The 24,421-nt window shown below is 35.5% G+C and overlaps 1 protein-coding gene and 1 pseudogene across 2 annotated transcripts in view; one reads left to right on the top strand and one right to left on the bottom strand.

Annotated features, from left to right (window-relative positions):
• Nucleotides 1-24,219, top strand: part of Pja2 (praja ring finger ubiquitin ligase 2) — a 52,183-nt gene extending 27,964 nt beyond the window's left edge. The window contains exons 5-9 of one of the 2 annotated variants that reach the window (XM_015484233.2): nt 4,516-4,701; nt 8,365-8,476; nt 16,193-16,307; nt 16,692-16,813; nt 21,580-24,219. In XM_015484233.2, coding sequence (XP_015339719.1) covers nt 4,516-4,701; nt 8,365-8,476; nt 16,193-16,307; nt 16,692-16,813; nt 21,580-21,705 — 661 coding nt within the window. In that variant the 3' untranslated portion in view covers nt 21,706-24,219. The remainder of the gene's footprint in view (nt 1-4,515; nt 4,702-8,364; nt 8,477-16,192; nt 16,308-16,691; nt 16,814-21,579) is intronic. The other variant, XM_048811572.1, reaches the window with a different exon arrangement.
• Nucleotides 359-1,156, bottom strand: LOC107141004 (annotated as a pseudogene).
• Nucleotides 24,220-24,421: the final 202 nt, after the last annotated feature.

Below are 24,421 nucleotides of genomic sequence, written 5' to 3'. Positions count from 1 at the left end.
TTTTTTTTCATTAGGGAACAGCCAAAAGTTCAGTCTTTAAAGGCATGATATATAGAACATCTTGATCTACAAAGGATAGAATGACCCAAATTATATGGAGGCCATCCTATTGGGAAACAAGATCAGAGCTGGTCAAGGATTGGTTATCAGAGACAGTGCTTATACTTTGAAAACTTACTCTGTGGCTCAAAAAATTCCTGGTTCCTGTCACTAAGAAACAAAGTAAAAAATATTACAGATGGATCCACACCAACATGTGGTTTTAGGGAGGTCTTCTACCAGAATGTGAAAGTAGAGTTAAGTGTAGGGGATAAGATCTTTTGATATTTTAAAATTAAATTACTTAGTAACTAAGAAATTAGACATACCACACTCTTCCATTTGCTACAATAACAAATTGACAAAGAAGACTATTTAAAAGAAATGCTCAATATAAAGAGGGTGGGAATGGTAACACTTTCCACTACAGGATAATCTCCTGTTTTCCCAATTAGCATTGCTATTCTTCCATGATACATGTGGAAAAACTTGTTGAGTTTTGCCACGGCCAGATGAAAAACACAGCGTTTCCTAATTAGCTAATTAAGCTCAATGAACATTTTTGGGATGGAACCATAAACTCTGGCCATTGTTTTGTCAAACATCTGCAAACTGCATAATTCCTCAGCCCTTAGCCATAGTTTCTGTTCAATATCTTAAAGCTGAGTTTAGTTCCACTGTGACTTGTCTCAGGGCTGAAGTGAGTGTTAGTCATCAAAGTCTGGAATGTCATCATAGGAGTAACCCTGGTAGCCTTTAGACGCATAGTAGGCTATGCGCAGATGGTAAAATCCTGGCAGGAACACCAGAATGCCAATAATCAGGACAGGAACGGCCCGGTCTGCCCCCCTTTGCTAATGTAGCCTGACAGCAGGAGGGAGCCTATGATAATGAGAAAGGCGCCAATCAAAAACAGCACAGTGGCAAGTGCAATGGCCTTATAAGGGATCTTAGGAGGGCTTTTCTTAAACTGAAGGTCAATGTAGCCATCATCTGTGCTGGAGAGCCTTGAGTATTTTACTTTACTACTGGGGATTCCAGTAGCCAGATTAGTACAAGACGGCATCATAACACACGGACAAAGCTACAGTCCGAGCACCGCGCTAAGACTGGAGCTAAAGAGGAACTCACCCAGGGCTACCAGCCAAGGCGTCCCAGGCCTCATGGCACAGCCAACCTAACCGCCGACCTTATTTTACTTTAAATATTTATTTTTTAGTTGTAGTTGGACACAACGCCTTTATTTCACTTGTTTATTTTTGTATGTGGTGCCAAGGATCGAACCCAGGGTCTTGCACGTGTGATACGAGCGCTCTACCGCTGAGCCACAACCTCAGCCCCTAGATTTTATTTTTTAACAGTAATTTTTGAGTATCTGTTTAATAAACTAGTTTTTATATTACCAAGATAAATGTAGGTCCAAAAGTCTTCTTCCAGTTGATATATATTTTGCATCCAGAATATATTCATTAGGAATGATGGGGTACATTCAATGTCAAATGCATAATTCTGATGGACTGATTATATCTATCAAGAAATGACTAATGTCTGAAGTGGAGCAAAGAGAAAATTAGAAGATAATAATAAATTAGTGCATTTTCAGAATTCTGACTTGTTCATATAATAGGGCTTTGACCAAAGGGAAAAAGGGACTCTTGTGGTTGAAGTTAAGAAAACCTTCAAGATTTGAACATTTGTTAAATTTTAGACATCTTTTAGTTTTAGCTATATTTCAAATTGATATACAAACAACTCTTTATTGATTGGTCAGATGACCCACATAACTGCTCATTTCACTCTTGTAGTTTATAGTAATTGAAAAGATGATTCTGAAATATGATTAGTAAGAATGAATACAGCTTTACCTTTTAATGATACAGGCTTTAGTGTTTTAGAAATATTTAATGAATTGCTAATAATTTATTGCCAAGTAGTTCTTTCTGGTTTAACTTCTTTTGCTAAACAGATGAAATAAAATTACATTTTAAGGATACAGATTCTGCGAAGTATGGTATTGCACGCCTATCCAATCCTCAGGAGCCCCAATCCCAGGGGCTCCTGAGGCTGAGACAAAAGGATCCCCAGTTCAAAGCCAGCCTCAGAAAAAGCAAGGTGCTAAACAACTCAGTGAGACCCTGTCTCTAAATAAAAAAATACAAAATAGAGTTGGAGATGTGGCTTAGTAGTCTAGTGCCCCCTGAGTTCAATCCCTGGTATGTCCCCCCACTCCCCCCACAAAAAAGAATACAGAGTCTAATATACCTGCTAAAAAGTGAATTTGTGTAGTGTGAGGAAAATAAAACAACAACAACGGGGGAAAACAACAACAACAGTATAACCAATTTCCTTTGTGAATTTCCAAAGATATTCTATTTATATAAAAGCATATATGTACTTCTTTATTTTTTTACACAACTGGTAGCACATTGTATCTGTGAACACTTTCCTTTTGTTTTTGTTTTGTTCATAGATCTATTTTTTAATTGTTCTGTATTCATACATAAGGATTTCTTTCATTCTTTTAAAAAATCTGCGTAGTATGGTATACTAATTTTCATTGGTAAACACTTAAATTTTTTTCAGTTTGGGCTTTAATAGGTAATACTACAAAGAAAACATTGTACATACTTTTTGAGAAGTATCTAAAAGCAGACTCTTAATTTATAAGCTATTGACATTTCTTTACAAAGTATGTTATATCAGTTACTTTTTTACCAACAGTGTATTATCAATTTTTTTTACAGTTACCAATCATTGAAAAATGTATTTTACTGTTTAGTTTACATTATGCATGAGGTAAAGCATCTCTTCATATATTTAATAGCTATTTAAATTTCCTTTTCTGGCAAATAATTATATCCTTTGCTCCCTTCTGTTGCTATGTGTTGATCTTTTCCCTAGTGGTTTGCTTTTACATCTCTCTCTATATATACATTTTTTTACATTTTCTTTAATATGTATGTTATGAATTTTAGCAATCTCTTTATGGCTTCAAGATTTTTCATTGTGCTTAGGAGCTTAGGATGACATGAGACTTGTAAAAATTTCTCCCATGATTTTTCCTAGTTCTTTTATATGTTAGTGATAATGGTAGTGGAATATATATGCACATGGATTTCAAAACAGAAAGTTTTTTTTTTTTTTGGTACCCAAGATTAAACCCAGGGCTGCTTAACCACTGAGCCACATCCCCAGCCTGTTTTATATTTATTTAGAAACAGGGTCTTGCTGAGTTGCTTAGAGCCTTGCTAAGTTGCTGAACTCACAATCTTCCTGCCGCATCCTCCCAAGCTGCTAGGATTATAGGCATGCACCACCATTCCTGGCAAGAAAGCAATTTATTTAAGGATAGTTACTTAGGGATTAAACCTCTCTGCCTCCAGGTGAGCATCCAGTTTTCCCAATATCATCTTTAGCTAGTCCTTTTCCTTCTGTTTTAAAGTGCTCCCTTTACCTCCTATTTTCTTGGTCTGTACCATTGATTTGTCTGTCCCAGTTTCTGTGAACTTATATTCTACTGAAAATAAACAAATAAGAAAATACTAGGTAAAAATAAATTCTACAATTTAAATCAGCAGAATGCTGTGGTAGCTAGTAACTGGAGAGCTACTTAAATACAGTGTTAAGATATGTCTGAGGAGGTGGCATGCAATGTGACATTAATATCAAGAAGGGAATAACAATGTGGAAATCTGGAAAAAAAAAAAAATTTCAGGTAGAAGAAATATCCCTAAGATAGAAGTGATCTCCATGTGCTCCAAGAATAAACAAAAGGATTAGGAACATAATAGACCAGGGACAAGTGTGGGCAGAAATGATGGTGGAGAAGTGGGTTGCAAAGAAAGCATGAATTATGTAGGCACTTGTAGGCCAGGTTGAGGAATGTAGATTTTAACTGTGAAGGGAAACCACTCAAAAACAATGTTTAAAAATTCAAGTAGTCTAATATGGATTTCTCGTATTTTTCTCCTGCAAAAAAAGAAGAAATGTAGGAGCACAGCACAGACAGTTCATAAACCAAAGAAACATGTTTTTGTGTAATTAGGAACTTTCTATACATATATGACCCTGTAACAAATTTGTTACCTTTTTAAATAATTTTGTTGTTAAAGAAAATAGTTTTTTAGAATCATAGACGTACCAAAAGCTTAGTACTTCAAGAACAGCGTTCAGTTGCAGTAAATAGAATTCTTTAAAATAAAGAATGTTAATGCCAGGCATGGTGGTGCATGTGTAATCCCAGCAGCTCAGGAGGCTGAGGCAGGGGAATCGCAGGTTCGAAGCTAGCCTCCATAACCTTAGCAAGGCTATGAGCAATCTGCTGAGACCCTGTCTCAAAATAAAAAATATAAAGGGCTGGGGATATGGCTCAGTAGTTAAATGCCTTTGGGTTCAATCCCTGGTACGAAAACAAAACAAAATGTTAATGATATATTTTAAATAATATTTTTTCTTCCTTTAAAATGTTTGTGTTAGGGAACAGACATCTTTGGAAGAGGGAGAAATTCCTTGGTTACAGTACAATGAAGTCAATGAAAGCAGCAGTGATGAGGGCAATGAGCCTGCCAATGAATTTGCACAACCAGAAGCTTTCATGTTAGATGGTAACAACAACCTTGAGGACGACTCCAGTGTGAGTGAAGACTTAGATGTGGACTGGAGGTATGTAGCTCAGTATGATGAGCATGTGTCATTGCTCAGGGTACAATTCATTCAGGATTCTGAATTGCAAGAATTGAATTTCTGAGGTAAAGGGTATTCTGATTTTCCCATCTACTAATTGTTTCCTCCTTCAAAGCTCATATTGTCTCCTCTTTCAAAGCTCATTTCAGATGACACTTTGGACATGGACTCTCCTTTTCCTCCAGCTGGAGACCTCTTCCTTCTTTGATCTATAGCTCTCATGAAGTTCACCTTCTAACCTAGTTATTTATACACTTCTCAGGGATTTGAACTTTGCTCTTTTGAATTTAAATATGTTAACATCTGATTATTTGCATGTGTGGCACTACATTAATTTATGTGGCAGTGACTAAGGTTGATAAGGTNACCGGGGATTGAACTCAGGAACTCAGGGGGCACTCAACCACTGAGCCACATCCCTAACCCTATTTTGTATTTTACTTAGAGACAGGATCTCACTGAGTTGCTTAGTGCCTTCCTTTTGCTGAAGCTGGCTTTGAACTCTCCATCCTCTTGCCTCAGCCTCCTGAGCCACTGGGATTACAGGCATTCGCCATCACACCCAGCAGCATAATCTTTTTTAAAAAAAATTGGTTCTGAATGAATATTACTTGAAGAAATTAAAACCTGTGATTCAATCATAGGAATCTTAAGAATATTGTTATCATTCTCTGTCCTTCCTTTTCCTTGTCTGTATGTAGAATATGGAAGTTAATTTTATTTTATTTCATTTCATTTTATTTTGGCACCAGAGCTTGAACCCAGGGGGCTTAATCACTTAAACCACATACCCTGTCCTTTTTAATTTTTATTTTTAGACAGGGTCTCACTAAGCTAGCTACTTTTTTCTATTTCTTCAGACAAGAAACTCACCATCTCCTTGAGATCCTTTATCCTTTCCTGTTACTCCCTAGGAGGGGAAAAGTCATGTATGTAAAACAAACTTTTGTCAATAATTTTGTGGATGTAGAAGTGGAGTTTTATCAAAGGCATGTAATTTAAAATTTCACCTTAAACATTCCTGTTCTCAAATGCATTTTCTGATTTGGCAAACATAATGGAGAATCAGTTGATCCTGGTCTCAGTCTTGCTGGCCTCGAGGCTTCTTCCTTCTTTTCCTTCTTCTCTTTTTTCTCCCTGTTAACTACCTCCTGAGCTCCTTAATTTTGAAATCTTCTCTCTGTTACGCTGAGTAATTCCTCAGAGTGATCAGAATAAAGATTAAAGAATTGTCATTTAGTATCATCTGTACATCTTTGGAAGCAGTTGTAGTTTCACATGAGGGCATTTTTTCTCTTGCATGTTTTCAGGACTAAAGATATTTTTTACAGCTCCATTATGTAGCTGGCTCCAGCCTATAGGTATACTAAGATTTAGTGGAGTATTTATCCTTTGAAATAGTGCAATGAACTATTAAACATGTTCTGTATTTCTGGTTATTCTTTTAGGACAGATAAATAGAATTGATATTACTAAGGTATGTTGTGTTTTTCAAGATTTGATACATACTTCCAGATATCTTTGAAAAAAGGTTAATTCACATAGCAATTCAAAAGAATTATGTCTTTAATGAATATAATTTTAACTTCAATTTGAAAACTTTTACTTTGGGTTCTAATTCATTGATGATCTTTCTGGATGTATATGTTGTGTTTCAGAGACGTTACTGATGGTTCCAAAATTTGCAGAGCTTCAAAGTAGGATTTTAATGTGGAAAGTATTTTATCATTGATTTTAAAACAAAATTTTTGAACTTTGCTCTTTTGAATTTAAATATGTTAACATCTGATTATTTGCATGTGTGGCACTACATTAATTTATGTGGCAGTGACTAAGGTTGATAAGGTGAAACTAGAGTTCCATTTTCATATTAAAATAGCATGTCATTTTAACAACTGAAATGAAAAGCCATGGCAAATATTAGCAATTCTTGTCTCTAAAGTCAAACTCTGGTACTACTTAGAAAAAAATGCAAAACCTTTGTTTCCTTATTTTAAGTAGAAAAAAAATAAGAGAAGTCCACTACCTTGTGTTAATTTATTTTGACTGAAATTGTAAGTATTTTAAAATACCTTGAGTATCTCAGGTTGGTGTGGTAGGAAATGACATGGAGAAAACCTGGTTAGAGATTTAGACAAATCCTACCTATTACCATTTATTTGTTCCTTGATAACTCCTTAACCTCTGTCTTCCTGTAAGAAGTTAAGATTATAATGATTAACCTAATAAAGTGTGTGAAGTTAATTTTGTAAGTAATAGAAATTTTTGAAATAATTCCAGACTTTTAGAAAAGTATTAAAAAGATCCTCTTTATTTTATAGATGAAGAAACAGTCACAATTAAATAATTCAAGTTAACTGTGAATCAGTTAAATCTCTGACTGACTCCAGGGCTCTTTGCTTTATATCTCACTGTTAGATGAAGGAATTCTAGCATCACAAGGGTGTGTGGATTCAGAATTCTTAGTATTAATTCTGATTCTAAAATTTGTGATGGTATGAGAATGTTCCTTTGCACCATGTTGATTCCTAAGTACTGTTAAGCTATGCTATGTTCTTTATGAGAATCACTTCTGTGTCTCTTTGCAATTTATTTGTAATTTTAATAATGACACACGGGTTGACATCAACACTATTTTTGAGCTATTTTGTGTGACTATGGATGTTTCTGGCTATCGTGTTGAAGTTTGGATAGGATGGGGAATTCAACAGAAGCTTGTCTTTAGATAAAATAAGTTGTTTTAGAGATCCTGGGCTTATAAGATGGTAGAAGTACATCCACACAAAGTGCCCCCTAAACAACTAAAAGTGTCAGTTGTTCCAGAGGAGCTCAGAATTAGGTAGAGATTCAGAAATTACCTACAGAGAGGACAATTGAATAAATGTAATGGAATGTAGCCTCCAAGGGAGCAAGATTAAAGAGAGAAGGGTACCAAGGAAATATTTATTTCCAAATTTTGAAATACTTAGCATTTCCATGAAAAGAGAAAAAGGAGGAATATGTTTATATCTAGGGATTAGAAGAAAGAGATTAATACTGGAATGGAATGTATTTTTCTTCAGGGGCTTATAGTTAGTTCCTTAAAAAAAAAAAAAATGAAGTTAGGAGCAAATTTGTTTTCAAGCATAATAATGAAAGAGACCTAATTCTTATCAGAGTTCAAAAAGAAACATTAATTAGAAAAGTCTGAGAAAATAAAATATTTTTAACCCAAAGTAATTAAGCAATACAAAGTGAGAGAAGAAAAAGAGGCCTTGACTAATGACACAATTAAAATAAATGTAACAATTTTCTTTCTCATTCTCACCTACACTCAAATTGAAAACACAGAAAAGGAAGTGTAGGAAATATTTGGATGGGGAAAAGCACTGTATTTAAGCAGTCCTCAGAGTTAGCCTTGAAACACGAAAAGAAAAATTTCCTACAGACTTTGTGCAGTGAGTGTGGAGGCTGTTGGGGAAGAGAGTGACATCTTATGCTTAGCACTTAACTTTTATGCTGGGTCCTTCCTGCTCCTTATCCCACAAGATTAACATTAAAATAATTTAAGAATTTCTGCTCGCAAGAAATGCTAATATAATTATAGCCTCAGCATAAAATTTTCTAAATCATAGTTACAGGTTTTGTGTTTTTTCCCTCCAGCTTATTTGATGGCTTTGCAGATGGACTGGGAGTGGCTGAAGCTATTTCTTATGTGGATCCTCAGTTCCTCACCTATATGGCACTGGAAGAACGCTTAGCCCAGGCTATGGAGGTATTTTAGTAATTCTGATACCTATGTTGATGGGACAGAAAATGATAGAAGTCAAAGGCTTCAGGGTTTTTGTTTGTTTGTTTGTTTCAACTACTCTTAAGAAAAGGTGAAACCGGGTACTCAGACGCTGTGGCATGTGGCTGTAATCATAGCTGCTCAGGAGGCTGAGGCAGGAGGATCTGAGTTCAAACCTCTGGCACATTCAATAATTATTAGTGTTCCTCTACTTTAGAATCACTTTAGAATTAGTGATTTCAAGAAAGACTTCTTAGAATGAAATCCACTAGAGCAATGGAGATTCCTAAATGTGAAAATACTGGGGGCTTTTGACTTTATAAAAATATATTTTAAAAATAAGTTTTTCTAGTTTAGTCAAATAATGAAAAAAGGCAAGAGAAATTTTGGCAGCAAATATGCTATACCTGTGAAAGTAGTGTGTGTGTGTGTGTGTGTGTGTGCGCGCGCGTGTATGAGTGGAAGAAAATTTCCAAACTTTATTATGCAGCAACACAGTAGTCAGAAGTCATGAAAACAAAAGAAAGGAAGTGATTTGTAAGATATCCTTGGAGGTCTTCCATTTCAGTTCACTAATATGCCTTTGCATGTGTATACATGTATAAAATAGTCACACTTATACCAACATAATTAAAGAAAGAATTGTGTTTTCTAAATGTAAGCAAAACATTTTCTATTCTGCAGTAAAAACTGAGAAATATTGCAATTTGAGGTACACAGGCAGAATATCAAGTGAAATTTATATACACCCATTGGCAACAATTTGGTATTCAGTAATTGTTTCAGAATGGATGAGAAAACCATTCACCTTTTGGGGGGAAGGAGCGGTGCTAGGGGTTGAACTCAGGGCACTGGACCACCACTGAACCACATTCCCAGCCCTATTTTGTATTTTATTTAGAGACAGGTCTCAGTGAGTTGCTTAGCACTTCGCTTTTGCTGAGGCTGGCTTTGAACTTGCAATCCTTCTGTCTCAACCTCCTGAGCTGCTGGGATTACAGGTGTGCACCACCACACCCCAGCTCTGCTAAAAAATTTTAATGTTAAAAATTTATTTGTGCCGGTTGCTGTGCCACACACCCATAATCCAGCCACTCTGGAGCCTGAGGTTCCAGGAGGGCAGCGAGTTTGAGACCAGTCTCAGCAATTTAGCAAGGCTCTGTCTCAATATAAAAAGGACTGTAGGTCAGTGGTAAAGTGTCTCTAGGTTCAATCCCCAATACTGGAAATAAAAGTTATTTAAATTGAGTTACAGGGGCTAGGGTTGTGGCTCAGTGGTAGAGTGCTTGCCTGGCACGTATGAGGTACTGGGTTCAATTCTCACCACCACATAAAAATAAATAAATAAAATAAAGGTGTTGTGTTCATCTATAACTATAACTATATATATATATATTAATAAATTATATAAAATAAATATAGATATTTATATAAAATAAATAAATTGAGTTGCAAACAATAGCATCCAGGTAATCAAAGATAAATAGAAATTTTGATAAACAATTCTTTAAACATCAGATTTTATTGGAAATGAATCTCTTAATGAGATGGAGGTTTTCTTCTTTTCCCATATTTGAGCATAAATTGTATTTGTTTTTCATCTTTATGAATATAGGCTTAAGAAACCTTGTCACATACATAAATTTTATCATAGAATTGTCACTTGGTTCTTCTATTTGCCAAAAGTCATTAACCTCCTTTAATTTTTTAAAAGCAAAAAATTGAAAGGCACCTAAAAAGATTTATTATTAAGTTGTTAAAGTTTGTTTTGACCTTGGTACTTCAGATTGCAACCCTGAATGAGTAATAGGTATGCTTTTATTTATAAAGTGGAAGAAAGAGCCAGATGTGATGGTGCAAACCTATGATCTCAGCGATTTAGTAGGCCAAATCATGATGATTACAAGTTTGAGGCCAGCCTCTGCAACTTTCCGAGACCCTGTCTAAAAATAAAACAGAAAGAGTTGGGGGTGTAGCTCAGTGTGTATAATATCCTTGGGTTCAATTCCCCATACTGCAAAAAAAAAAAATTTAAAAATTAAAATAAAGTGGGAGAAAGGTTAGTATAAATGGAATACGGAAACAGAAAACCAACATTATACTTTAGGTACATTGTTAGGTAGATCATTTTGAGGAAAGATTACTTGAGAAGTTAATTGAAGGGCTGGGGTTATGACTCAGTGGTAGAGCACTTACTTCATATGTGTGAAGCTCTAGATTCGATTCTCAGCACTGCATATAAAAGAATAAAATAAAGGTTTTAGAAAATAGTCCTAGCATTAAAACAAAAAAAGAAGAAGTTAACTTAAAATTGTCCACACTTATGAACCCCTTGGAAAGTCTTAATATACTCAGAAGGGCACTCTATAGACACATAAAGAGTAGGAATATGACATGTGGAGGTTAAGAGGATGACCTTTTGACTTAGTGGGCTCTATGACCTGGGCAATGCACCTATTAACCTCTGAACTTAAAGAATCTCATCTGTAAAACAGGAATAATAAAGTCTACCTCGTAGGTTATTTTGAGACTGTTATTTAGCAAAAATACTAGTATAATGGTAAGCTGTCAGGAAGTGGCTATATTCATAGGCATCTTCAAGTCATCAGTCAACCAAGTTTTAATTATCTAACAAATCTTGAATCAGTGATGTTCTTTCAAATTTGTCATTAAATCATTTGTTATAAATCTTCGTATTTAAAAATTAAATTGTTTTATTCCTTTGAAATTAAATTTTGTGATTGAAGGAATATGCTACTTTAAACTTAGATGTGTTGCAATTTAGGGTTTTTTGGTATAACTTTTGAAAATATACTGTACTGCCTAATGAATTAGATTTTTGAATTTTTGTGAAACTTTATAGCAGTGGCTATAAAATGGTTTCTTTTACTCTTAATGCTTATAAATGATCCCAGATCATCTTATAAATATATGTCGTACCAAGGCAGTAAATAAATTTTACATATGAAATACCAGGTGTTTATTAGCACTGCAAATAGGCAGAGATTTATCAGAAAGGAATATTGAACCAATTGAAACAAGTGTGTATCAAAGTATAGTTAGCCTGGAATAACCTCCTGAAATGGAAGTTATTATAAATAGTATCCCTTCTTAGTGTTTATTTGTAGCACAGACGAGTTCTTTCAAACAGAGTCTATTTTGAGAAGTCCATAGGGAACTGGAAGACATTCCTGGTTACGGTTATGTGAGAAAGGAAGAAGCAGATAACAAGGGCTTACCTTTCATTTCCTATCTCCTGATATGAAAATTTGATACACAGAATTATTAATTATATCAAGATATTAGAGCTGAATGTGATAGTGCACACCTGTAATCCCAGCAACTGGGGGAGAGTGAGACAGGAGGATTGCAAGTTCTAGGACAGCCTCAGCAACCTAGCACCCTTCAATCCTCAGCAAGGAAAAAAAAAAAGTAACAAGGAATTGGCTAATAAGAAATAAAGATAATTATTTTTTAAAAAAATAGGAAAAGTACATAAAAGGAGCAGCTGCCACCTGTCCAGCTAAGATAGAACACCCAAGGAAGAGTTCCCCTTCCACCTCAGAGCTGAGATCCCAGTCTTGATGGAAATGGCACAGCTGGGCTCATTGGATGGCAGAGCAGTCACTGTGTTGCCGTGCTGGCAGAGCTTTCTGGAAAACTATCCTCTGGAACTTGCTGGAAGTCATCCCTCTGGGTTGCCAGGGAAAGCTATTCATAGGAAGGTGTCCAATTGTAAAACACTGTGCTGCAGAACTGTCCAAGGTTGATGCTAGGGGAAATTGCTGGTCAAATGAATTAAAGAGCTGGCCACTGGAGAAGCTGTATACCCTGAGGGAATCAGTGCTAGAGAAAACCATGACTGCCACAGAAACCTGTCAAGCAAGCACACCAGGCTCAAAAGCAAAGTCCTGTTTCTCCTGAACTGTAGTTTCAGCATTCTTTGTGAACAAAGCTTAGCATCACACCATCTGTTAGAAAGGAAAATATTGAAATGGCCCAGATCCATTTTTACAAAGCTGACAAAAATTGTGAATTTGGATTTGAGGAACAATAATTCAGTAAATGTAACAGTCCATTATTTTAACTATTTGGTTTCCATGTATATTTTTCTACTCACATTTGAGCTCTCATCCAACAATACAGCTATATTGTTACCTAACAAGGTATAATAGTTCTTCCAAAGTTATTTTCTAACAACTGCTATATGAAGTAGAAATGGGAAGAGAGAAAAAGAAAATGGCTACCACATATGCATCCAAAAAAACAAATAGATAGAAAACATGTAAAGCTACTAGTGTCTTTCTCTGTATTTGGTCATGAGGTCATTAATTGGTAGTTATGGCTTCCTTCTTCAATAATCCATTTTATATTTTACATGCCTTCACCAAGTCCTCAGCTAATTAGAAATGATTTACTTGGTAGAATGACCCTAATCTACATTTTTAAAGTGTTTTAGAACCCAAATTGTCCTTCCCTTTTCTAGTTGCTGTAGTTTTTTATTAACTCTGTCAGTGGGCATGGAAGAACTAAGAGATGTACACTCCAAATGAGATTATCAGAGTTTTCAAACCAGTGATCAGAATGACAGCCATTCAAGATCATCACTTTCATCTGAGTTCAACTAGATCTCCTCATTTCAAGATTCAGAATCCCATTTTGTTTGAATGTCTGTCAGTTTGTTTTTGCAGTGCTGGGGATTGAACACAAGGCCCTTACACATACAAGCACTGTACCATCAAGCTACTTCTCCAGCCCCAGAATCCCATTCTTTTTTTTTTTGGTACCAGGGATTGAACTCAAGGATACTCGACCACTGAGCCACATCCCCAGCCCCATTTTGTACTTTTTAAATTTAGAGACAAGGTCTCACTGAGTTACTTAGCGCCTTGCAGTTGCTGAGGCTGGCTTTGAACTTGTGGTCCTTCTGTCTCAGCCTCCCAAGCCTCTGGGATTACAGGCGTTTGCCACCATGTCCACCCCTCACCCAGAGTCCCATTTTTTAACCAGTCAATGATACAAGTTTTGAGGAATTTGACAATACAGAATTTTGCTCTCATTTTAAGTTAACTATCTGTACAAATAGTTTGCCTTTGATTTTTGAAAAGTAAGAGCTTCTTCTTAAGGCTGTCATGGAACCTCTGGTTCCTATAGTGTCTTAAGCTGCGAGTTAACAGACCTGAGTTTGTGATTTTCTCTATAAATGCACAGGCTCTCAAAGGAATCCATCCCCACATCAGAATTTTTATTGAGCTCATTACTGCCATAAGGTCAGGTGTAGCAGTTACTGGGCTCCAAAGACACTGGCTTCAGTTAACACTTCACAATGATAGCTTGATTAATTGTGATGGCACTATAGAGCTTAGGTTAATAGCATCCCATTCCACTGGAAGTAAAGTCAGGACTGGACTCAACCCCAGACCAGCAGCCCAAGCAAAACAATCCAAAAATCTTATTCTTGCATGTATGTGTCCTCGACCACTCCCAATAATACCAAAAGCTGTGTCATTGTGGTATCAGTCACAAGAGAGAAAATAATAGTTTGAACAGGGAAAGTTTAAAATAAACTATTATCGCCTCCAACAGGAGATTGTGGATCACCTTATTATTAAGATTAGAATAAAGTAGTGAACTCTGAAGAATATAGAAATATGGGCTGAGGTGGTTGGTGGATCAGTGGTAGAGCCCTTGCCTAGCATGAGCGAGGTACTGGGTTCAATCTTCAGCACCACATAAAAATAAATAAATAAAATAAAGGTATTGTGTCCAACTACAACTAAAGAAAAAATATATTTTTAAAAAAGAATAGAGAAATAGCAGACTTAAGGAATAACTTTCAAACTAAGATGGAGTATTTTTCGTCTCCATCCCAAAGCTGAGATCCGGACATTGCCGGGGAGGACATGACCGCAGTGGAACTTTGCTGGGTTTCTGCCCTCTGGGATTCCTGAGAAGCTATTCACAGGGCAGTGATTCACTGGAAACACTTTCTACAAAACCACCTAGGATGAATGCCAGGAAGCTGATGCCACCTTATACTGCAGTAGCTAGGCACTAAAGGAACCTGGTGCACTGTGCACAGGGAAGCCTCGCACACTGGGATTCTGCCCAACAGGCTCAAGGGAACCACAGTGCAAAAGTCATTTCCTTTTGTGATCTCTCCCTAGCACTCTCCACGGACGAAACTTAAGATCATGCTAGCTGACAAAGGGAAAATACTTGAAAGGTCCAGATTTATTTTCATAGAGCGGGGGTAGGGGGGTGAATTTGGAGCTGTGGGGCAATAATCCGGATACTGGCACACGTTTTTTCTTTCTGCACTGCCTCTGCAAATCCAGAGTAAAATTTGGTGTTCAGTATTATTAATTATGTTCATAAACTTATGATGAACCTTTTTGCTTTTTCCTTTTTTAATTCTGATTTTGATTTAGGCTTGGCCCTATCCTCTATTTTAAGTCTATACAATATCTGTAGAAATATCTATGCTAAATCCTTAGGCATATATAAAAGATCATGTTTACCAACTAAAAGACTACAGTGTTATCAGACATAATTCTTTTTCTACATAGAAAAAACAGCTTTTTTTTTTTTTTTTTGGTGGTACCAGGGATTGAACTCAGGGGCACTCAACCACTGAGCCACATCCCCAGCCCTATTTTGTAGTTTATTTAGAGACAGAGTCTCACTGAGTTGCTTAGTACCTCGCAGTTGCTGGGGCTGGCTTTTCAAGGCTGAATAATATTCCACTGAATATACATGTATCACATTTTGTGTATCCATTAACCAATCAATAGACAGGTTGCTCCTCTTACCTTTTGATCTTGTGAGTAATGCTGCAGTGAACATAGTTGTAAAAATATTCATTTCGGTCTCTGCTTTCAGTTATTTTGTGTATATACCTAGAAGTGGAATTGCTGGATTAAACAGACTAATGCTAAGGTCTTTTATGACTCTGAAGCCTTATGATGCTGTAATTAGGATATAATACAAACAAGTAATTATTTAACTGTATAATATTAATTATTTGAATATGGTAGCAATTCAGAAGGAAGATACCAGTATGGTTTAGGACCACTGACATAGACTTCCTAAAAGAGACAGGACTTTACCCAGTCCTTGAGGAACTGATGGGACTTAAACCTGGTACAGAAAGTGCCAGGCAGAGGAAGCTGCATGTGCACTGAGAACTTGTGTTTGTACAAGTGGTAGGTAAAATATAAAGGTCTTAACTGCCGTTCTGGTCTAATGGAACTCAAAAGAATGAGAATAACTCATGATAGATGGTCATATGATCTATTGTTCTTTCCATCCTTCCTAATACTTTATCTTTCATGAAATGAACCTTTTTTAAGTGTTTACTTTCTTCATATTGTTCATCCTACACAGGAAGCCGTAAGTTGGAAGACATAACCACTCCTCTGAAAATATAATTGTAATGGGCAATTAATTAGATGATCATTGAGACAAATTATATTTTTACTCATGAGAAGTAGAGCTTTGCATACGTGTGCGTGTGTGTGTGTGAGAAAATGTTTTGGTTTAATAGCGATGATGGTAGTTTCTTTTGGAAAGAGGCAAAGGACTAAACAAAGGAAACAGAAAAAGAATATGGTAAATGTAATTTTGTAAAATACCTTAACAATAGTTTTCTAATACTGTTTTAAAGTATTTTCTAATAGAAGTGTAACTTTTCTTTTTCAGACTGCACTGGCACATTTAGAGTCTCTGGCAGTGGATGTTGAGGTTGCCAATCCACCAGCCAGTAAGGAAAGCATTGATGGTCTTCCAGAAACCCTTGTTCTTGAAGATCACACTGGTAAGGGCAAAGTTGATCTCAAGTATTGAATGACACATGCTGCATATTTAAGTATATTTTCAGTGCACTAGAAGATGAAATACTTGACTATTAGAATCCATCATCTGATTTTCTGTTGAAACCAGATGCTGACAAACTTTCACCTAGTAGAATATGTTTAATTATAACATGATAGACTGAGACAAATGTTCCCAAGTCAAATTTTCTACAAAAGCGATGTTTAGTAAATGCCAAATTGTCGTGTATTATGCAGAAACACGTTTGCCAATTAATCAATCCAAGTCTACTTCTTTTGTATCATCTATGAGTCAATATGTTGATTTATATTTTTATTAAAATTGAACTTTATGTGATTGATAGAACTAAATTGTTTATTGTTTTCAGCTATTGGTCAGGAACAATGCTGTCCAATCTGTTGCAGTGAGTATATTAAAGATGATATAGCAACAGAGTTGCCCTGTCACCATTTCTTTCACAAGCCTTGTGTCTCAATTTGGCTACAGAAGGTGAGTTTTAAATCTGCTTTTTAAAAATTAATATTTAATAGTGTCTCCTACACATTAATGATGATAATAGTCTCTTTTAAGCCTGTTTTATTTAGCTATGAAATAAATATTTATTTATTTTGAAATATAGCTGGGTGCAGTGGCACATAACTTCTAATCCTCTCAACTCAAGAGGCTTAGGCAAGAAGTTTGTCAAGTTCAAGGCCAGCCTCAGCAACTTAGTGAGGCCTCAAGCAACTTAATAAGACCTTGTCTCTAAATTAAAAATAAAAAGGGCTGAGGATGTGGCTCATTGGTTAAGTGCCCCTAGGTTCAATCTCTGGTACAAAAATAAAAGCAAGACAGTATTTCAGGGTTAAAGAGTGGTTGTCTTTAATGACTACAGATTAGGACTAATAAAGAACTATTTTGCTTTAATAACATCTTAAAAATAGCATTGAAAAATAGCAAGAAAACACAGTAACAATATATTTTTAATTACAATCCTGAATTTGATATTTTAAAAAGTATCTCAAGCAAGGAAGTCTTTGACACCACTCAAGGTGTAGTGCAACAATAAACAAGTATCCTGCTAATGTGGATTGGTGTTTCCAAAAATAATGTGAGAGTTTTGTTTGTTTGTTTGTTTGTTTTGGTACCAGGGATTGAACTCAGAGGCACTCAACCACTGAGCCACATCCCCAGCCCTATTTTGTATCTTATTTAGAAACAGGGTCTCACTGAGTTGCTTAGCACTTCACTTTTGCTGAGGCTGGCTTTGAACTCTCAATCCGCTTGCCTCAGCCTCCCAACCCTCTGGGACTACAGGCATGGGCCACTGTACCCAGCAATGTGAGAGAATTTTAATAACCTACCAAGTACCTCCTATTCTGTTTTTTATACACTGTCCTTCAATACTTATCTAACAATTTTTAAATGTATTGAAACTACTTAAAAAATAAGAGTTTTACTTAAATCTTCTGTCATCTCTGTTTTATATGAAGGATATTTACCATCTCAATAGGAATTCCCAAATTACCTTTCCTAGTTCGTTTACTTATGGTTTTAACTCCCTCTCTTTTTGACAACCACTTTTTTCTTTTCTGTTCCATTTTTTTTCCTCCCCTCTCCTTCCTGCCTTCTGTCTTCTTTCCTTTCTCTTTCTTTGCTGTCTTCCCCGCCCCCCGCACCCATATGACCACTTCATTTTCTCGAAACTAAAATCCAACATAGAAATGTTCATTATTCCTTTATGAATCAAATATATATATATTTGTATCAGGGATTGAACTCAGGGGCACTCAGTCACTGAGCCACATCCCCAGACCTATTTTGTATTTTATTTAGAGATAGGGTTTCACTGAGTTGCTTAGCACCTCACTTTTGCTGAGGCTGGCTTTGAACTCCCAATTCTCTTGTCTCAGCCTTCCGAGCTACTGGGATTACAGGGGTGTGCCACCATGCCCGGCTCACATGCATCATTTAATTGTTGCCATTAGCTCCTGTTATATGTCTATAAGCATACCAAATTTGTATTATTTAGTTTTGTATTCTTTTATAAAATGTTATTTGCACATTTTTCTATTTGCTACAATCTCTTATGTTCTCCTGCTCAATTCTACCTTTCTTCCTCACTACTGCTCCTGCTCCCCAAATAACTGGTGTTCCCATCCATTGATGTATATATCCACACTTTTTCCAAGTTGCTTAAACCCTTTCACTAATATTTGTAGTACTGATGTCTTTTTAAATTTTTTATTATTTTTAATGGTACATGCTATTTTTTCTGTTTATTATTTTGCATATTCTTCAGCATTTTTTTTTTTCTATTTGACTTCTCAGATAGTTTTATCCATTTGCTTCTTATCCCCAAAAGAATTCACTTTAGGTTGCTAATTGTGATTACATTAAATTTATGTGTTATTTTAGAGAATTGCTCTAGAATGCTTTTAGAGTTAGGTTGATGGAACACAAACATGTTTATGAGCTATAATGCTCATTTGAGTTAAGGTCAAAGTTATATAATTGATTACTGCCAGATTTTTTTTTCTAATTTCTTAACATTTGTTAAATGGTAATTATGATGATATATATATCACATAATATGAGAACTAAATGAGATAATCCATAGTGCCTGGAATGTGGTGAATGCCCAGTAAATGTTAAAAAAAAAAAAATCTTATCAGATCAAAGCTGTAATTAAAAATTAGAGATGGCTTTACTAACAAAAGCACAAATATAAACTTAATTTATGATACAACTTAAAAAACAGCACTTTACCAACATGATTGCTATTTGGTATGTATTGCCTGTGTGGTGATCAAGAGTGTTTCAACTCTCATAAGATTTCCTGCCTTCAGAATTGAGGCATGATCTTGGATTCAGAATTATTTGTAAAATATTGTTTTCTTTGATCTCTTCCCTCCCTGAGAATGTAATATGGGAACTAGAATGCTAGGTGATTTTTCTTAACCAGTTTATTTGGCATTATGTTGATACAGCCTAGATGACTGAACTAACACAATATATCCACTTTTCTAGGGCTTTTATAATGGTTGAAGTAAATAATTCATAGCGAATTGATATAGTGCCTGGAAAAATAGCAGTAAAGTTAGTAGTAATTAAAACCAGAATTAAATAGAAAAGAACTACTAAAACGGAATGCCTGTGGTGGTAGTGGTAGTAGTAGATGTTATTAAAATTAGTGGGAGGGGCTGAGGTTGTGGCTTAGTGGTAGAGCATTTGCCTCGCATGTGTGAGGCAATAAGTTTGATTCTCAACACCACATGTAAACAAATAAAGGTCCATCAATAACTAATAAAATATTTCTTAAAAATTTAGTGGGAAAGAACAAAATGGAGAGCCATCAAGTGTTGAGTATGCCTTTATATCTGTGAGGTCCATTCTCTCATTCATTTCTACCCCCACATAGTAGATCTTCAACCCATGTTGGCTTAACTACTATGGTAATTACCTACTTTGTGTCCATATCTCCTTTCAACATATTACCTCGCTCTGATCATATTGCTTCCCTACCCAAAAAAGAGTAGGGGAAGATGTTGGAATTGAGATTGATTTTTGGTCACCTGTGGAATAATTTGTTTTGGCTTTCAAGGTCTTTTATGACCTCACCCCCAACCTTTGTCTTATATTTACTTATTTGCATATTTCCTTATGTTTCTGTGCATTTATTTTTGAAGCCTGTTGTGATCATCCATCTATACCATCTAATAGATGATCTAAGTAGATACAGCTGAAATGCTACCTTTTCTATTTTTAACATAACCTTTCTTTAAATTCCCATGATAGATTCAGAGACTTGAGAAGGATCAGTGTTCCGTGCGCCTGCTGTGATTCAGGCACTGCTAGATGATTCACCTATATTGTCACATTTAATCCTCATAACTACCTGAGGACATACTGGTATCCATCTTCCCATTTTCAGTGATCATTATTTATTCAATGTTACACAATTGGTATGTGGTTGACCTCATCTGCACTCATGTGTCTGACTCTAAAATGTTGCTAATAGGGCCCAATCTGTTTGATAAGTAAATGTTCACAGAATTGAATTCGTAAATTGTAAATATACCTGGAACTGTTCTTAATTTTGCCATAACCCAAGATAATGTCCTGTTGAGTCTCTGTCCTGTAAGGAGACTGCTTAATGAAAAGCCTTTCCCAGTTCCCCCCAGAAAGAAGGTTCCTAAGATACAGTTTTCTGTCACCTTCAACAGCGTGATATCTTCATCCTTCCTTCTGTCTAGATTTCTTTGGGAAAAATACCAGATTGGCAAGGAATGATCTGGCATCTAATGACTTATCTGTAGTATAAAGATATCTCCTTCCTTCCCTCATTCCCAGGTCTGCCAGTTGAATTACTTTGTCATTTAAAAGGCATCTAATGCCAGGCATAGTGGCATACTCTGTAATCCCAGTGACTCAAGAGGTTGAGGCAGAAGGATTGCAAGTTCAAGGGCAGCCTCAGCAACTTGGCAAGGCCCTAAAGATTTTAAGTGAGACCCTGTCTCAAAAGATTAAAAGGTCTGGGAATGTGGCTTAATGGTAAAACACCTCTGGGTTCAATTCCCAGTACCAAAAAAAAGAGGAAGAAGAAGAAGGCATTTAACTCCAGTTCTTCTCAGAAAGGTATTAACATGCCTTCTAAGAAAGGTCTGAGGTCCATTTTTATATATATCTACATATATAAAGATATTATATATAAACTCTCTATATATGAAAAGTCTGGAGTAATAAATTGGATAAGTATGTGTATGGTTTCTTTAATATTTGCATAATAGATGAAATAATAATAATTTAGTTCAGGTCATTATTGAGTTAAATGCTGACTTCCATGAGGAAATGCTCTATGATCCTTTGCTCACTTTTTACCACTGGCTTCAGTGCCAAGCATGGAGACTCTTTTAAAACGTACTAAATAAAAGGTGAATTTCTCTTTACTGGGGATTGAACCCAGGGCATTGAGCATGCTAGGCAGGTGCTCTACCACAGAGCTACATTCTCAACCCTTGGTGAACTCTCTGAAAAGTACAGACATAATCATAAGACATTTCTCCCCCAAAGAAATTACGGTCTGATAGGGTGCAGAAGAAATAACATTAAAATTTTGTCCTTTTGTATTGTGTGGTTTTTAAGTTTATTTGGTTTTATTTTTCAGATACTTGATTTGTTATTAGGATAATGAAACTATCTTTTTTTTCTATTTAGATACTTATGTGGCAGTTAAGATGTTTCTGGTGGTTGTTAACTTGTTTTTTCCCCTCCAGTCGGGAACATGCCCTGTGTGCCGCCGTCATTTCCCACCTGCAGTTATCGAAGCATCTGCAGCTGCTTCCTCCGAGCCTGATCCTGATGCCCCACCTTCAAATGACAGTACTGCAGAAGCCCCCTAAACCTTATCGGTTGAAATGAGATCAGTCTATCAAAGTTAATCTGCAAATTCCTTCTAAATCTGATGTGCAAATAATTATATATAAATATATTGAAAATGCTATATATAGTATATGCCATAGTTTAGAAAGAGGATGTTAACCTTTCTAAACTGAATTTAGGTTTGCAGAAAGTACTAAACATTTTCAAGCTGAATGTTAAAGCAGTGCATCCATTTTCTTTAGTTGATTATGTTGGTATTAATTGTAAAGTCAGGCTTATCAGTTAACTCTGAAAGAAATAGTCATCTATGTGGCACACATTATTGATTTTGTCGAAAATTCTGCCACTAAGAGATTATAGCTAAGCTCTCCTATTTGCATCAAATGTGAAGACTGTGATCACAGCAGTAGTAAAATTTGGTTTCATTGGAAATAAATTGAATTCTAAAGCATGCTTTTTCATTGGTCCCTTTGCTTTTGCTCCATCAAAACCTCTTGGTTCATAATACTGGAAAGCTTTTAAGAAAGGTGTCTGCTTTTTCATCTTTGCTTACAATTAGGACTTTTCAGAATGCCAAACAAAAGCCAAAATTTTGACCAGAACATCACAAAATTTTAAAATCTTAGATGTATACCCCCTGAAATGGTTCTGTAGTAAAATAAATTATTTAATAAATAGTAGATGTACCTAAAGGTTGGTAATGCATATGAAGAATCTGGTGTGCTCTGTGCTTGGTACAGTGAGATAAATTAGAAGACTATATGCAACCCTTTTTAAGCTGATAGCCAACCTTTGCTGTTGGTTAAAATTATACCTGAAGGTCCAAAATACTATTGGCACATTTGTTTAATAAACATTGGATATGGTTAAGGTAATTTTGGTTCTGAAATATTTTGGAAGGTCTGAAAATCAGACAGGATCATCTTTGTAATTATATAACCCTAACCGAAATGACACAGCTTCTCCTTTAGGTGATCGCATGCATTAGGCAAGTTTGTACAAACATAAGCCTTATATTTAACTTAAAGATGTGACTTAATATCAACACCAGAGAACGATGGCTTATAGAATATCACATTTGAGCAAGTAAAATAGCAAAGCACATAGTTAGTGTACATCCATCCAGGTGGTCCATCATAATTTAATTTGAAGAATATTTATATGGCTTCCCAATTACATTTTGTGTAATTTCTCTTGAGTATTTATATTCTGTCTCTTTTTGCCATTCTTTAAATGAATTTTCACTGTTGGCACATTTGAGGCTTAAATATAAGGAACATAACACTTGCATTCTAATTTTTGCATATATTGTAAATGTGTCTGGTATTTACAGCAAAATACTGTGTATCCTTTTATGGGTAAAACAAAAGTGAACATTGCATGCATGTAATGTGGTGAATTTGTAATTTAGGGGTTCTTTGGGGCTTCTGTGACTTTGGAAATGCTTACATTCAGGCCTTAATGTTGCATTAGCTAGCATGTTTTCCTGCAGATGTATATAGTCACTGTTGTATAAACTAATCTTTGCTTGTTTTCTACTCTGTGATCTTTCCATACCATATTTCATTGATGATCAGTTAGTGTCAAGGAGTCAAATCAGATTACAATTAATTCTCATGTGTATATTGTGGAAATTCGTGACTAATGTGATTTTTTTGTTTGTTTCTTTTCAAGTAGTGTTGATCAGTTGTGACACTTACTGGTTAAACTTACATTGTTACAGATCTATCTGTAATAAGCCATCCATTATATTTAGGCAGTATTAAGGGACCTTGGTTTTCTTCTCCTACATAGCAGCTGTCCCAAAGAAAATATTTCTTCTCTGCCTGTTAAGATTTAGCTAGTATCTGCAGTTGTTAAGAGGTTTTGGTTCCAAACTCAACCACCAATGTTGAGAGCTGACTTTAGATAGCTGTTGTACTTTTTGCTTTCCATCTGTTACTGTCCTTCATTGTTGGCTCCCTACTATCTATAACAGCTGCTATGAGGGGAAAAAGTTAGTTTAAATTTTTTTAAAAAGAAAGTTGAAGTTTTAGGATTTTCATGATAACAAGCCAGTATAAGCTGAGGCTGACAAGTTCAGACCCCAAAATATTATTTGATCTTATCTTGGATCCTTTTGAAAAAGTTAAGAATATATGAAGGTAAATTAGAAAGAAGTATGAATATTATTAATAAAATATTGTTTATCTTATTTCTCTATTTTATGTTGTGACTTGACCTAATAATTTTATTTTTTGAACATTTTCTTATTTCTTATAATATGAATGCTGATATTTAAAGTTAAATTTATGTGGTTTTCTTTTGTGTTTCTTAATTGTTTATCTCTGAGCTAACTAACTCTTAAGGTTATTTGTGATCTGGATTTATATATATGCTGTTAAATATATATGAACTGTTTAAATGGAATGCAAGTTTTTCAAAAGCCCAGGTCTAAATGTAATGATTGGTTTATTGTTCTACAACCCCAGCCTATCATCTTCCGTGTAAATCATAAACAATAAACAGGATATACTTGGTGGTCATTTCTAATATTTAATTGTGTAATCGTGTCACTTCTATAACATAACCCCTGAAGGGATTAATAGCAAGAACACAACTAGTAAGGAAGTCTAGAATAGCTCCCATCACAGGATTTTTTAATCCTTAATCTATAATCTGAGAAGGACTGCTGAGAATTTACTGAAGTAGTAGGTGGACTAATGTTGCCCAGGAGACTCTGAAGGAGTAGTCGCC

The sequence above is a fragment of the Marmota marmota genome, unplaced genomic scaffold (genome assembly GCF_001458135.2).
Source record: "Marmota marmota marmota unplaced genomic scaffold, marMar, whole genome shotgun sequence".
NCBI lineage: Eukaryota > Metazoa > Chordata > Mammalia > Rodentia > Sciuridae > Marmota > Marmota marmota.
This window is presented reverse-complemented; position numbering and strand designations above follow the sequence as displayed.